Below are 15,072 nucleotides of genomic sequence, written 5' to 3'. Positions count from 1 at the left end.
CTTAGAGGCTTTTGCATCTTCATATATAGATTAGTAAGTTTTAGTATTAATGGGTCAAGTGTTGAAAAAGATGCGTCTTCAGCCGTTTCTTGAAAATGGCTAAAGACTCAGCAGCTCAGGTTGAGTTAGGAAGGTCATTCGACCAGGTAAAGGTCCATAAAAGTGATTTTGTGCCTCTTTGGGAAGCTTCTGGAGGGCACACAAGTCTGAAGTAGTGAGTTTAGGTATAGTGGTGCAGAGCCAGTGGTTGTTCTGTAGGCAAACATCAGTGCCTTGAATTTGATGCAATTTTATGAGGAGATGTGTGATGTGCGCTCTTCGGCTCATTAAAGAAAAAAGTAAATGAAAAAAAGAACTGGTTAAAAATATACCATCCTAAAGTCAGTTATTGCCTCAGCTGCAGAACTGGAGCAACTGCAAACTGCATGCACTTGTGAAAATTGGTTGCGACACAAACCTCTCATTTCACTTATAAATAGTCCCACTCAACAGCTTCCACCCTCCATCTGAACTCCTCTTCAGATAGCAGATATTGACAGTGAATTTGTGAGCAGCAGTGCAGATATGAGGGTGTCTATTGCGGTCTTGTGTCTGATGTGGCTGTCCTCTTGTGAGAGCAAAAGACTGGGGCGTTGTGACGTTGTCAGTATCTTCAAGGCAGAGGGACTTGATGGCTTTGAGGGATTCTCTGTTGGCAATTGTGAGTACTTTGTTTCTTATTTGCATTATCACTAACCTGCAATGTTTGGCATATCTGATTGTAGATTGTATTGTTTTTGTAGATCCAGCTATTGAAAAACCTTCTATAATATATTGTATTACTTTGGTTTGAACCTTTCACTTAATTTCAATAGATGTGTGCACGGCCTACTGGGAAAGCAGGTTTAAGACCCACAGAGTGCGTACGGCTGATACCGGGAAAGACTATGGAATCTTCCAGATAAACAGTTTCAAATGGTGTGATGATGGCACTCCGGGTGGACAGAACTTGTGCAATGTGCCCTGTTCAGGTACTTTTATTTTCTTTAAATGGATTCCATATGACCAAAAACATATTGATTGTCCTTTATCAATAGTGTAGTGATGCATAAAGCACCGCTTACTCAGAGGTAATTTCCAAACTTAGCAGCTTTAAATGTATTACCTTGAATTCATTTTGACAAAACTTTTTGACCTCAATGTGTCTATGTTTTAAAACTTTATCATAACATTTTGTATATAAATGTTTCCCATCTGCTAGATTTGCTTATGGACGACCTGAAAGCTTCAGTTGCATGTGCAAAGGTCATTGTGAAAGCTGGAGGACTGAAAGCATGGCAAGTATTCATTACAAACATCCTTGGGCACAAATGACAGAGCTTATTTGTCACATTGCTTGTTCCTTTAGAGATTTGTCCTCAAGCTCTGCCTAATATTGCATCATATCTAAGTGTATTGATCTGTCGTGCATGTGCGTTTTTGACATGTTTATGTTGATCTTTGTGTTTGCAGGGACACCTGGGATAGTTACTGTAATGGCCGTAAGATGACACGCTGGGTGAGAGGTTGCGAATAGCACTAATAAGGCCTTGATTGCCTGTGGGATCTTTAACAACCTACAATGATTATGTGCTAATGCAGTTTAAACTCTTGGTTGATGTGATTTTAAAGGCATTGTCATCAGTAATATTTGTATCCTTGATCTTGAGATGTATATTAAAGCATCTTCCCAAATTGTAAAGTTGTGCTTGCGTCTCACTTTTGGCTTAAGCTGATGCAGCAGAAAATTATGACAGATGGTTTGTTTGATATTACTAGATAGTAGTGGTGGGCTTTTATTTAAATTGCTTTTATTAAAAATGGAATAATCTGTCACTGAAAACCCATATTGATTGACCAGTACTCTGAATATTAAACATGTCTATGTCTAGCAAATGTCTATGCTGATTACGTCTCTCACATCCAATTTCAGCTGAATTAAATAAAACTATATGAACTATATGATCCATCCATACAATCAATGAAATCCATCCATCATCACAAATATGTAAAACCCCACCTGAGTGCAATTGCATACACTGATTATCATTGCCAAACCCCATTGATTAGTATTTGGCATTACTGGTTAGTAATAGTAATGTCTTTGACATTTAGATTTGATTTGGAGCTTGCAGGATGCACTGTAAAAAAAATTGTTTTTCGAAGCTGTAAATAAGAGTATGTTTTACAAGAACCTCCCCATTTCCATCATAAATGAAGCGTATTCCAGTTCTAATAGAACGATGTGAAGAGCTGTTTTGGATCTTGGTCGGGTGGAGAATGAGATGCTTGTGTTTTGTATCTCTAATAGGCTAAAATCACCCCCCTCTCCAGATGGGAAAGGGTTTGTTTCTTTAATTCTACCCTGTGCCTCCAGACTAGTGATTACAGTCATATCTGTAATTACCAGATCCTGAGTGTGTGACGTGAGTTCTCCTGTCGAAGCATAGGACTGATTAGTTTAATTGGCTCCGTAATTAGCAGTGTGCTTTAAAGTCTATGCTGTCACTAATTGCAGACCAGGGTAAATCGCATACAAAGTACCACATCTTTTCGGTGTTAATGAGGTCCAGTTCATTTGTCTTATGTCTGGCTCTAACTCTGCCTGCCAGCTGGACCCCCTGAAAGCTTTCTGATCTCCGTGTCTATTTAAATTCATGGCCATAACTGTGTTTCTCTTAAACAAATACAAATGGTGCAATTGCCAGTAGTAATCTGTATATTCAGCTTTGATCCATGTATCTAAGGAACCTTTTTCTTGAGTGTTTGAGGAGCAGAGATAAGGACGTGAATTCTTTGAATGCGATTCCTTTTCATATTTAATATCTGCTAATCACATTAAAAGTTGTTTATCGATAAGAACCTACATACAGCTTTTTAATCTGTGATGAATCACAAAACATAATACAGATTTCGTGTAACTCGGACGTCAAGTAACTCAAAAAGTGGTACTACAAACAAATGCCATCATTTTAGAGACATAAAAACATACTAAAACATCTTCACGATGAAATATTTTTAATCCGTTTGTAGTACACGTCCAATTCCTGTCTCAAAAATATAAAAAGTATTAACAGCACAGTTTAAATCCAAACACACAATATTACCCACACTTCCTGTACAACCAGACGTCTAACTGACTAACTTCGATATCTGATACAATATTTCACAATGATGCAAACCAGTTTAATACTTTTTAGCGTAGATATTTTCTATATGCAGTGTTGTAAAAGGTGATGATAAAATATTCTCATGCAAAATACTGCATATACAAGTGCCAGCTTAAAGCAGCTTTGTAATAGCATCATACAAAAAAATATGTACATTTCTGATTAATTCATCTGTTTTTTGATAACAATGTCCTATAAGCTGCAGAGCAAAACAGTCACTATTTAAGCCAGTCGTTCCAGTAATTGAAGTAATGATCATGTATGTTTTAAATTATCAAATTATCAGTTGTATGCAGGTAATTATACATGATATTATGGCGTCATAGGCAATGCATCACACTGCATGAGTAATGTTTGAGATTAAATAGGCCTCTTATTTCTTGAATGCGACACAAAGTACTCCAATTCTTCAGAACCCGTTTGAAGCAGGCTTTTTATGCTCTTTAAGTGATTCAGTTCTTTAATGTGTCGCTAGCTTCAGTTTGTGTGACATTCGCTGTAGAAGGAACTCTTAATTCCTCTTTTTATGTGGTTCCCACTTGTACTTGCTTTAATTACAGTAATTTAATTGCTCACTGTGTTTGGTGCCAATTAGCATTCACCCTCCCTATGCAGCCCTCAGTACCCTCAGGTCAGACTATCTGACATGAAACATGAAATGGAGAAGAAGGTCATGGGAGTGAACAGGAAACTGCGTGGTTGTGAGAGGCTGAGGAGCAGCTCTAAGCACAACATTTGTACATAAATGCGAAACGTGTGTAACTGCTCTTCCGGTGCTGCACATTTGAGCTTGTTTTATTAAATCACACACTAAACTAACAACCGGACAAGCGTGTTGCTGACCACCATTTGACAGAACCAGGAAGCTGCTTGAATCGTGGAGATGGATCTTTAAACCTCCATGCCACTGTCTGTCTTTGGCGTCTTGGAGATCCAGAGAGTTGATTGGTTAATGCTTGTTTTGGTCCGTGGTTTACTGTTAAAAAATATATATATATAATTATATACACAATTATACAGTATTTATATACTGTATAACAGGTTTGTGTATCTGTCAGTGTCACTTTTCTTTAAAATATGTGAGTACACTTCCAGAAAATTATTTGCAAAAAATTTCCATATAAAAGTATTCACCCAAAAATGTATATTCATTTACTCATCATGTATGAATATTCCCTCATGTCTTTCCAAACCTGTATGGTTTTCTTCTGTGGAACACATATCGTTTTTTGTTATGTCTATGCAATCAAATTCAATATTGTCCATACATGCAATTCTTCAAAATATCTTTTGTGTTGCACTGAAGAAATGCATGCAGTTTTGGAATGATATGAGGGTAAGTAAATAATGAGAGAACTTTCAGTTATAGTTTTATCTGTTAATGTATTCTGTTATACTGTAATCTGTTGATATGGGCACAGAAGTAAATATGTATTGCTTTTGTGTCCATTGTAAAAGTTCAATTTCCCCACTTAAATCTCCCCTTTGGTTTTGTAATTTTCATAATTTGTTGCTGAGTTTTACTGGAAAAGTTTTATAGCACAATGCATAGAAGACATTTAAAGGTATTCGCGATTAGCAGACCGAAGCAAAGCAGCCGTTAAGTGACTCCTCCTGGTTTTATGCTCCAAGATGGTTTTTAATCACGAGAACAAGTGGCAAACATCGTAAAACATAGAAGCATCATCTGCTAAGGAGTTAAGACATTTATCCAAAAGCTTTGAACTCGCTCCAGGAAGCCTTTTACTGAATAAAGCGCACTCAGTCATTGCCAGTGATTTAAACGTATTGTCTGAGGATCCCCGTCTGCCCAAGTGATTGGAAATATGTTAAAAAGACATCAATTTGTGGGAGCGTCAGCGTATAAACATAATAAATTACACAAATAAGCCACTATATAATGCCTTGCCAAGCACGGGCCGAGGGTTAAAGGGAGATGAACTGTGTTTGTGTTGAGGGCCGGGAGAGGAGGACGGGAATGGCTTGCTTCAGCAGTTCTGTAGACCCGTTCCCTGCCGATCTGGATATTGATGGGAATAAAAGTCAAGTTGGACTCTGTCTCCAACGCAGTGTGATGTAATGCGGCAGGAAACCCCCTCCCCCTTCAAATATGCCAAATCCATGCTATAATGAGTATGTTGATGATGATTAGTATGGGCTAAGCTGTTTTGCCGGGCACAGTTATAAACAGAAGAATCTAATTAATCACAGTAAAAACTCTGGGTTAGTGAAAGAAAGAGGATTTGTGTCAGATTTTGGCTAGTGAGCAGAAAACCTTGATTAATCAAGACGCTAAGGCTGTTAATGTATAAAGATGCCGGTGAGACACTGACTTCCTGATGTGTCGCAGTATTTGGATGATACTGTGCATAATAGGACAGCGCATTAGCATTAGTCTGACAGCGTTTACAGTGATTTGATCTTAATGGCTCACCTCTTGCTCAACATCTGGAAACAGCACGTCCCTGAAGCCACCAGGATCAGCAAGAGAAGAGGGATGGTAGGGATAATCACGTAGATTAGCAGCATACCTGGGAAAGAAAAGAAAAAAACACTTTGATTTCTATTCACATTCAGGCATTTATTTTGAGCTGAAGGAATATTCTGCGTTCAGTACAAGTGAAACTCAATGAACAGCACATAAAAACATTATTTATCAATCAATCAAATGTTTGGGTTCGGCAAGATTTTTTTAAATGTAATTTATTCCTGTGATGGCAAAGCTGAATTTTCAGCATCACTACTCCAGTCTTCTGTGTCACATGATGCTTTAAAAATAATGCTGATTTGGTGATGCTGTACTTATTGTGTTCATGTTGTATTGTAAAACACTTTTGCTGCTATTGAGGTGTGATATGGGTAAGGTTAGGGACAGGTGAGGTGGTATGGGTAGGTTTAAGGGTGGGTTAAGGTGTAAGGGAAGGTCAACAGTGTAATTACAAAAATTAATTACAGCTGTAATTACATGCAGGTATTTTTTAAATATAAGTACAATGTAAAAACATATGTGTACACAATAAGTCTAAATTATCAAATTATTAATTTCATAGTACATAGTAGTTAAAGCCACTTAAGTTAAAGTGGGACCAAATCATGCTAAATGCTTGCAGTTTTAAGTCTTCTATTGAAACTTGAGAAATTGAAATCGGCCCCATTCACTTTCATTGTAAGTTCCTAGTTTTTTTAAAGAAAGGACAAGTGGAAATTCTTTGTGGTAATCAACACTAGACCACAAATGCTGTTGAATAAGCTTAACTTGGACTGAACACAAAATATTCTTTTCAGAATTTCAAATCTAATGTTACTTGAGGGCCCTGGCATTATAAGTTGAGGGCTCTCGTCCTGGTCGACGGGAGGAGTTCTCCTCTCCTCTTGTTCTTCTGTTGAAAGATCTGGAGGGCACATTTACAGATTAGTGTCAACACATCTTTAAATCTTTATGTCAAATGATGATGGATTTGACACCTGGCTGCTTACCAACATCACGCCCTCCAGGCCTGTCACTCTGCTCTTTTACCAGGTAGCTTTCTGCTCAGAACAACATAAACATTGTAAAGCAGTGAGTTCAGGTTAATCAGGTAACTTTTGACAGTCATCTCAAAAAGTTCACAGTGCAAATCACCTAGTACCTGGTTCATACTTGCAGATGAAATTGTGCTTCATATTGCACCGGTCATCGTTCCACTGGTAGAGATACGGCCCGCCAGGCCCGGCGAGAGCAGTAGGCTGGTGATACATGACCACACAAGCTTCTCCTCCACAGGATGGTTCATCAGCATACCAGTTTCTAGAACACAAGTCCTAATGTTTGACTGTTTTTGATCCATAACCCTGTTCCATAACTCTGCTTTGAACAGGCCCCAAATCAGTCACATCTTACCTGAACTGTGAGACACTTCCATCAGTCCACCTGTATAGGTTGGGGCATGAGGCGAAGCTGCCAGGCTCCTGTGCGTTCTCGCCCTCCAGGCGAGTCAGGCCGATCCAGAAGTCTCCGTCTGTGATGCCCGACCCGGTGACTGCACTAGTGGAAGTGGAGATGCTGAGTTCCCGCAGGAGGTGTTCGATGTGCTTCTGCTCTGCCGTGTTCTCAATGCTCAGCAACGAACCGCCGTCCATTTCGCACGCATGCAGAGCCTCCCAGAAGGCAACGCGACTCGTCACGTCCCTGAAGTAAGCGATCTTATAACAAGGGTGCTCAGAACTGCCTTGACACACTGTCTGACCTGAAAACACAAAATTCATGCTGCATTCTTAGAGGTTTCTTGTTCTGCATGACTTTCCAGATGATGGATGGATGGATGGATGGATGGATGGATGGATGGATGGATGGATGGATGGATGGATGGATAGATGGATATGGATAGATGGATAGATAGAAAGAAAATGCATGGAATTATTATTTGAAAGAAATCATAAACAAAGCATATTGCATTATAGAAAACACTTAAGATACACTGATGGGCCCAATGAAGAGAACTGTGATTAATACACAGACTGTTAAAAGTCTAATAATAACATTAGCTCCCTGCCCAGGAGGTACTTTAAATAATTGCTTGGTCCAGATCTGCAATATCATCAGTTTGAGCAGTAATAGGGCTGGGTTTAACTGGGGGGAAACTAGACTCAGCATTTTCTCAACCAGCTTCCTATAGCTTTCTTCCTCAATTCCTGTCTCTGTGTGGCCGTTTTCCTCCTTCCAGCATGGAATGTTCTTGTAGTTCCGTTCTCAAAAACTGCCGCTTTCTAGTTACCTTTGTTAAACCCTGTTCTCATCACAAAGAACTGCACAACCGATTTCAATTTCCCTTGGTGCATCCTTTTAGTTCACACATGACAAACCTGTTGTTTTGTTTTTTCTGTTCATTTGTCTGTCTCTACCCATCTCTTTCATTTTCATTTTCATCTAATATTTTCATTCCATCTCTTCATCAAGAGAGAATGGTTTTCAAAAAAGTCAGAGACAAACTTCAAGAATAATCTTCAGGACAAATAATTTTTGGGCAAGAGAATAATATGAGCTGATCTGTTAGATTTTATAATACAATAATAATGTTTTTGAGAGATGCTTTGTTTATTTAAAAAAGAAAAACAAGTAGAGGTGAATAATAATGAACACTTAAATACAGATTAAAAATTATGGCATTTTGAATTTTATGACAGCCTCTAGAGTTCATTCCACATCTAACAGTTCTTTATGACTGCCACACCGGAAATCAGTTTGAGCAATTAAACACATGAATATTTTTTTTATAGATTTTATCAGTATTCCTGAAAGCAATATTTTTAATTCAGACTACTGGTGTGACAATGGCTCTAAAGGGACAGCTCATCCAAAATGAAAATCTTATCATCTACTATCATCATAATATCATATTGTTCCAAACCTGTATGCCTTATTAATTTTGTAGAATTCAAAAGAAGATGTTCAGTTCAGTCACCATTCACTTTCTTTGCATCATTTTTCCATACAGTGAAAATGAATGGTGACTGAGGATGTCATTCTGCCTAACTTCTCCTTTCTGCCAAACAAAGAAAGTCATACAGTTTTGGAACAACATGAGGATGATTAAATGATGACAATATTTTCTTTTTTGGCTGAACTATCCCTTTAAACTTAAATAATTGCGACAGCAAATCCTTTGAGCATCATTTTACCACAAAAAAAACCCCTCAATATTTTGATACAATTGTCCTCACTGACTGAAATTCTGGAAATGAATTAGATGAATAAAAATAGCTTTAATAATACACAAAAATGAAACTTACCGCTCACAACTCGCGCGCCATGGGTGCACGAGACCAGGAAAGTCAAAGCACAAACGATACCGAGTTCCGCGCGCATCCTCGCGTCTTTCACTGGAGTAGATGATGGAGTGAACTTCACACAGACTTGTTCCAGTCAGGCGCCTTTTTGAACGTTTATTGGCAGAGTCTCTTCTTCATAGTGTTCAAAGACATGATTTCCACTGAGCAGAGCTGACACTTTGCAGAGCGCCTCTGAATTCTAGAGAGAGAGAGAGAGAGAGAGAGAGAGAGAGAGAGAGAGAGAGAGAGAGAGAGAGAGAGAGAGAGACTCGCGCCTCCACTTGAGAGTGGGCTTCTGCTCCACTTCAATGATGTCTCCCTCGCGCGTGGCTGGCTGGGCTGCACCAGAGGTAATCGAACAGGGCGCAGATGTTCATCACTTCCTTTATAAGCAAAACACCTCTCAGGCGTTCTCCAGTTATATGGTGGACGATGGGGAAGGTCACAAACAGGTTTAGTGTATAAAAATGATTTAGGCAGCATTGGGTCAATGGTTGAGGTGAAAACACTCTTGAATAATATGCATTCAATTTAAAGAACCAATAAGACTCAGCCCAATTATTATATATGTGATGTATAACATTGATGATATACAGGCAGATTTGTCAGAAGGCTGAAATGCAATCATGTTGCATTATAAACAGATGGATTTGTGTCAGTTTCAGTTATTACCCCTGCTATAGGTGGGCAACCTTTTAACCATTTTTAACAAGTGCAATTTTAAAATTATTTCTGTTTATACGTTTAACAAGGCCAATTAAACTGAAATCCTTCCACTATATGGTCAAGTCTTGATCACCCTGTTGGGGTTTATTTTGCAATAATGACCATCTGATGGCCCATTATCCTGCTTATTGCACTGCTATTTACCAAATTAATAAATAAAAGACATAAAATATTGATTTGAAATTGTTTTATTATGCGAGAAGAAAAAGGCTGCAAAAGCCTAAAAATTTAACAAAAAAATTGGCCACTGAGTGCTGCAATTGACCAGTCAGAATCAAGTATTCAATCATTTACATTTTAAGTAGCGTACTATAAATTAATAGAATTACCCTTTTAGAATCAAAACAAAGTCAATGAGGACTGACAGCAAAATCATGTAAATATATAAACAGATGTAGACTATTTCCTATCAGACCTCCCATTAACAATATCATCTCTTCTCAGTTGACACCCTTCATCTCAGTTATTAATCTCTCTTTACTTTTAAAAAGTTGTTTTCCTCATAGAAAATCACATGGTTTCCCTGACTGCCTCTTCATGGTTCCGATCCATGAGCTGAATATCCGAGGGAGGATTTTCATATTGTCCTCAAACACGTTTCTCTGTATGATAACTAATTATGTTGTCAAAGCGAGACGTCAGCTCTGTGTGCGGATTGATCTGTTCATCCTGCAGCGTGGAGCCTTGCCGATCCGAAGGCTGTTAACTGAGCTGTAATATGCATCGACGCAAAAATACTATTACTTAATTTGCTGTTCCCTATCGATTCCTTATTTCCCACTGAAAATGCCATTCTGCTCTACCAGTGTTCGATAACTACACTGAGATATTCTGTGACACATTATCAATAAAAAGGCAGCTGTGTTATTATAGGACCCATGTCAGCGGAGGTATTAAGGAGATCTGGCTGGAAGCACCAGCAGCAGAGAAGAGAAAAGAAATGTCAGGCAATCACGAAAAAAGGGGGAAGCTGAGTGCACTACCGGCCAGCTTGCAAAAAAGAATGTCTTAACTGGGCCAGAGGAATGGGGTAGTGCTGATTTTGCAAGGCCGGACAATGGGCCCAGTCTGCAAGCTCTGCCAGAACATCACATAACTCTCCGCTCTCATCGTCTGCTTCTCACAGTTTCTCCCCCTCGCTGTCTTGTCTTCTTTTCAGATCAAGCATTGAAGTCAAACTGAGTTCATTCTATCAGTGAGCTTAATTGCCCAGAAGTAATCAGCAGCATCAGGTTTAGGGCATGCACTGTTCACATTAAAGGAATGAATTGTGCTTTCCTGCTAAAAGAGGTGGATCCAAAGGGATCTAATGTTATTGCTTTGTGTTGACAGATGCTGCGACCCTTTTTAAGATATTGGCTTTAAATGCATTCACATTTTTTGTGACACTTTTATCATTCGGAGACCCCAGTCTGAGACACTGACCAATTTTTAAGATGGTGCTGAGTTGGAACTCTGTTGGAAATCTGACACGCAGCCAAATGCTTCAATAGGACACTTGTACTGTTCATTTCTGCCACCTTAGGATGCCCTGACCTATGAACTATGACCCCCGTGAACATATTTTCTCATTAGCATGTACTCTTGAGTATAAACAATGTGTCAATGGGTTATTAAGTCTCAGAGCGTATATTTGAGCATTACTCTAGTCTACCTAATTAAAAGCTTGATTTTAATTGAATTAATAATCCCATGAGTGGATTATTTCTGAGCAATCATAAAATGTAGATTGCTTTAGTGTCTTAAAAAAGAAAAATCCATTGATGACTGGTACTGACTTATTCCATCACCCCTCCTTCCAAGTTCCCCTCAAATGGAGGTCTCTAAAGAGGACATGAGGGAAAACTTGAGCTGTGAAAAATGACATGTAGGGTAAAAGACACCGTCCCATCATGGCTCTCCCCACCACGGATGTAAGATGGGCCCCTCAAGCCTTCTGGGTAAATGAGAACGAGCTCTTTGCTGATTGGATTAAATCCTACGGTTTGGCGATGTGAGATTAAGGGAACATTAAAGAGAGGGAGTGCCTGGGATCCATTTAAGAGTCTCTGTGTTCAGATCTATCTATATGTGCTTCCGTCTCCAATAACTCACATATCCAACTCAACTGATAATTGACCCGTATCATCTTTTGCCATAATTCACTTCTGGGATATTGTAAGTGTGAGTTTGTCTTGCCTTGCACAAGTATTAGTGTTCTATTATGAACGTTTCACATGAGTTGATTGGGATTGATCAGTGGTCCATACCACTGCACAAGCCAATTAATGGCTGTCTCCTAGGGAGAGTCTGGTTGGCCGAGCCGCAATAGATGTAAATGCAATTGATTGACTGTAAGAGTTAGTCTAAGTGATTTGGCTCTGTAAATCGGGCAAGCAGACTGTGGGCTACATCTGAGAGGAGTCTTTCACATCCGTCACAAGAAATGGCTTCTGTTCTTTCATCTTCTAGGGTGTTTGTGTGCAAATTGAGGGGGAAAAAAACAGAGTAAGGGTATAAGAAAAGTGTAAGTGCTGTAAAATCAGCCAGGGAAAAGTACTTCTTTTACAAGCAAATCTCTTTACGACCCCCCTAAGACCCGAATGGACCAAGCAGCAATCTCTTTCTGCTCTCCCTCATTACTTAGAGAGGTCATTGACTTCCCCAACAGCCTTCCTGTCCCAAAAGGCATTGGCTCTGTGGGCTGACATCAGCTGGTGACTGCATGCTCGTACCAGAATTAATGTAATCAGTAATTACTGGATGAGCCGGAGGGGCAGCATGTCTGTAGACAGAAAACATGCAAATACAAAAATGTTCAAAGGTTTGGGGTCGGTAAGATTTTTTATATGTTTTTGAAATAAGTATTTTATGCTCATAAAGGCTGAATTTTAAAAATACATGTACAGTAAAATCAGTAATATTGTGAAATATTATTTATATTTAAAATGACTCTTTTCTATTATAATAGATTTGAAAATGTAATTTATTCCCGTGATGGCAAAGCAGAACTTTCAGCATCATTACTCCAGTCTTCAGTGTCACATGATCCATCATTATAATATGCTGATTTGGTGCTCAAAAAACATTTCTTGTTAATATCACAAAAACATTTTTTTTTAGGATCCTTTTTATAAAATAGAAAGTTCAACAGAACAGCATTTATTTGAAATAGAAATCTTTTCTAACATGGTCAATATCTTTAATCAATTTATTGTGTCCTTGCTGAATTTCTTCTTCTTTTTTAAAATCGGTATACATACTTTATATTACAGTGTCCTTATTACGTTACATAGTTACTATAGTAATAACTATGGTAGCACTTTATTTTACAGTCCTGTTCCCCATGTACATACTACAGTATGTACTATTTATAGTTATTTCAATAACTGGGTAAGGTACTAACCCTGAACCCCCTAAACCTAACCTTAACCCATGTATAGTTACCTAAGAAAGTACTGGTTAATATAAGGTAAGTACACAGTAAGTACATATAAGTGCGCAAAAATAAAGTGCAACCATAATTGTGCATAAATACATGTGACTAACCCAAAACCAAAACCTATCCTAAACTAACCCTATAGTAAGTACATGTAGTTAATTATTATTACTCTGTACTCAGACACCTTAAAATAAAGTGTAACCAAAAAATCTTATTGACCCCAAACTTTTGAATGGTGTGTGTTCATGTTAAAATGATTTCTCATCCTCATTTTTAATAACAGATGCAGAAAGGTAAAACTGCTTCAGAGAGGTTGTATTCCCTCTGTTTTATTTCCTAATTTAACTATGAGAGATTTGAGGTAAAATTAAAGGCCTAGCATGGGCGAATGACTTCTGTTATAGGACCAAGAACAGGGGTGTATTTTCCTCTAAATTGCCCTATTTCCACAAATGGACTCTTATTGATTCTAAGAATGCATCCCCTCAAAACAGATAATCTGTTACTGCCATTTGCCTCCTCTAGTCACCACTTAAGTATAATTACCCAGAAGTCAATACGGCTGCCAGGCTGCTGCCACAGTTAACCTCTGAGTCACCAGTCGCAAGCATCCCGCTCAAATGTCCTATCAGCCTGGCAGAATGACAGGGTTCTGGGTTTTTAATTAAACTATTGTCTTGTCAATTAATAAAAATGTTCTCGGTGCTTAATGAGCTCAAGACATCTTAAAGACAGGCTTTGGTCAACTGTAGCTGAGGCCGCAGGGGAATTGCATTAACAGTTGCAGTTTAGCTGTAGATAAGGCAACTTTAATTACTGTACTGTAGCATCTAATTTATGCCCTTTATGGACCATGCTTTAATTAGTCGTGGCAATACCTGGCAAAATATATCTTAATCTGAGCATTTTTGAAGTAATGTGATATTCCTATTTAACCTGCATTTTTATTTGGTTTAAGAATATTTTTTCTGTTGCAATGATGAAGTAATGATTATTTATGCTCCAATCATATATATACTCCTCATTCACCTCTTCTAATAGTATTAAAATATAAACAAAATGCATGCACAGATACGCCTTTTTATTGATATTGTGTGAACCCATTTTGTTAATCACTGAGTGACTGATTACCTGGAGCAAATGTGTTCTATTCAGTATACTGAGGTCTGTCTGATTTGCTGATTATATTTGTGATTGCTATTTCAGGAACTTATAAACCCTCGATTATGCTAACCACCACAATACATGCTCTGAATACACTGCCATATTGCAGCCAGCGTTTAAGAAAATCAATTCACAGTTATGAATTGGCCTTGTCATAATCTCTCCAGGAGATAATGCATTTTCCAGCACTGGCAGTTGATTTATACAGCAGATGACAAGCCATCCATGAAATATGTAACTCCCTTCAGCTAACGGACTACTACGACCAGCACCATGATCAAACTGAGCTTGTGCCAAAAGCCTGAAAGACATTATGCTAAAGATGAATTTGTCATACAAGTTATGCCCTTATGCACATATTGGTTTCTGTTTTAATCAGCAGAGTTAATTAAAACTGTTTAGATTTTATTACAGAATTAAATTGCATTTCTATAATGGATCGAGATAAGCATCACTCCATGACAAGATTTATAATCGCGGTGGCTGATTATTTTGCCTTTGTCTGGAAATACACGTCCATGTCAATATTGTGTATGTGGATCTGCACAGCACACCCTTAAGCAATGCAACACTGCAATCCAGCTTCTTGCCTTTAGCCAGTGGGGCTAATGAGTCTAATTGATGACCTCTAGTATTTCTACAAAAAAATAATTAGGAATACTGCACTCGGCCTATCAATCTTTGCTGAAGAGGCAGAATGCCTGACCAACAATCATTCTTGATTACTGACCAAAAAAATCTTAATTAAGATTGATTTTCCTTTCC

At 38.3% G+C, this 15,072-nt stretch overlaps 2 protein-coding genes across 3 annotated transcripts; one reads left to right on the top strand and one right to left on the bottom strand.

Moving 5' to 3' along the window:
* The first annotated feature begins 496 nt into the window (after nt 1–496).
* lyz (lysozyme) lies at nt 497–1,720 on the top strand. The gene is made up of 4 exons (XM_084103221.1): nt 497–700; nt 855–1,010; nt 1,241–1,316; nt 1,492–1,720. The coding sequence occupies exons 1-4, from the start codon at nt 565–567 to the stop codon at nt 1,553–1,555; spliced, it is 432 nt and encodes a 143-aa protein (XP_083959347.1). The 5' UTR covers nt 497–564; the 3' UTR covers nt 1,556–1,720.
* A 1,299-nt stretch (nt 1,721–3,019) lies between these two features.
* chodl (chondrolectin) lies at nt 3,020–9,197 on the bottom strand. Of its 2 annotated transcripts, none has more exons than XM_084103477.1 (7): nt 8,958–9,197; nt 7,069–7,414; nt 6,818–6,975; nt 6,666–6,716; nt 6,494–6,580; nt 5,623–5,719; nt 3,020–4,164 (listed from the first exon to the last, which is right to left on the bottom strand). In XM_084103477.1, exons 1-7 carry the CDS (start codon nt 9,031–9,033, stop codon nt 4,080–4,082), a joined length of 900 nt encoding a protein of 299 aa, XP_083959603.1. In that variant the 5' UTR covers nt 9,034–9,197; the 3' UTR covers nt 3,020–4,079. The 2 variants fall into 2 exon arrangements, with proteins under 2 accessions (XP_083959603.1, XP_083959604.1); XM_084103478.1 differs by having other exon boundaries at nt 7,069–7,466; nt 8,958–9,090.
* Nucleotides 9,198–15,072: the final 5,875 nt, after the last annotated feature.

This window comes from Abramis brama (genome assembly GCF_963993115.1).
Source record: "Abramis brama genome assembly, chromosome: 24".
NCBI lineage: Eukaryota > Metazoa > Chordata > Actinopteri > Cypriniformes > Leuciscidae > Abramis > Abramis brama.
Note: the sequence above shows the minus strand (reverse complement) of the source record. Positions and strands in the feature narration are given on the sequence as shown.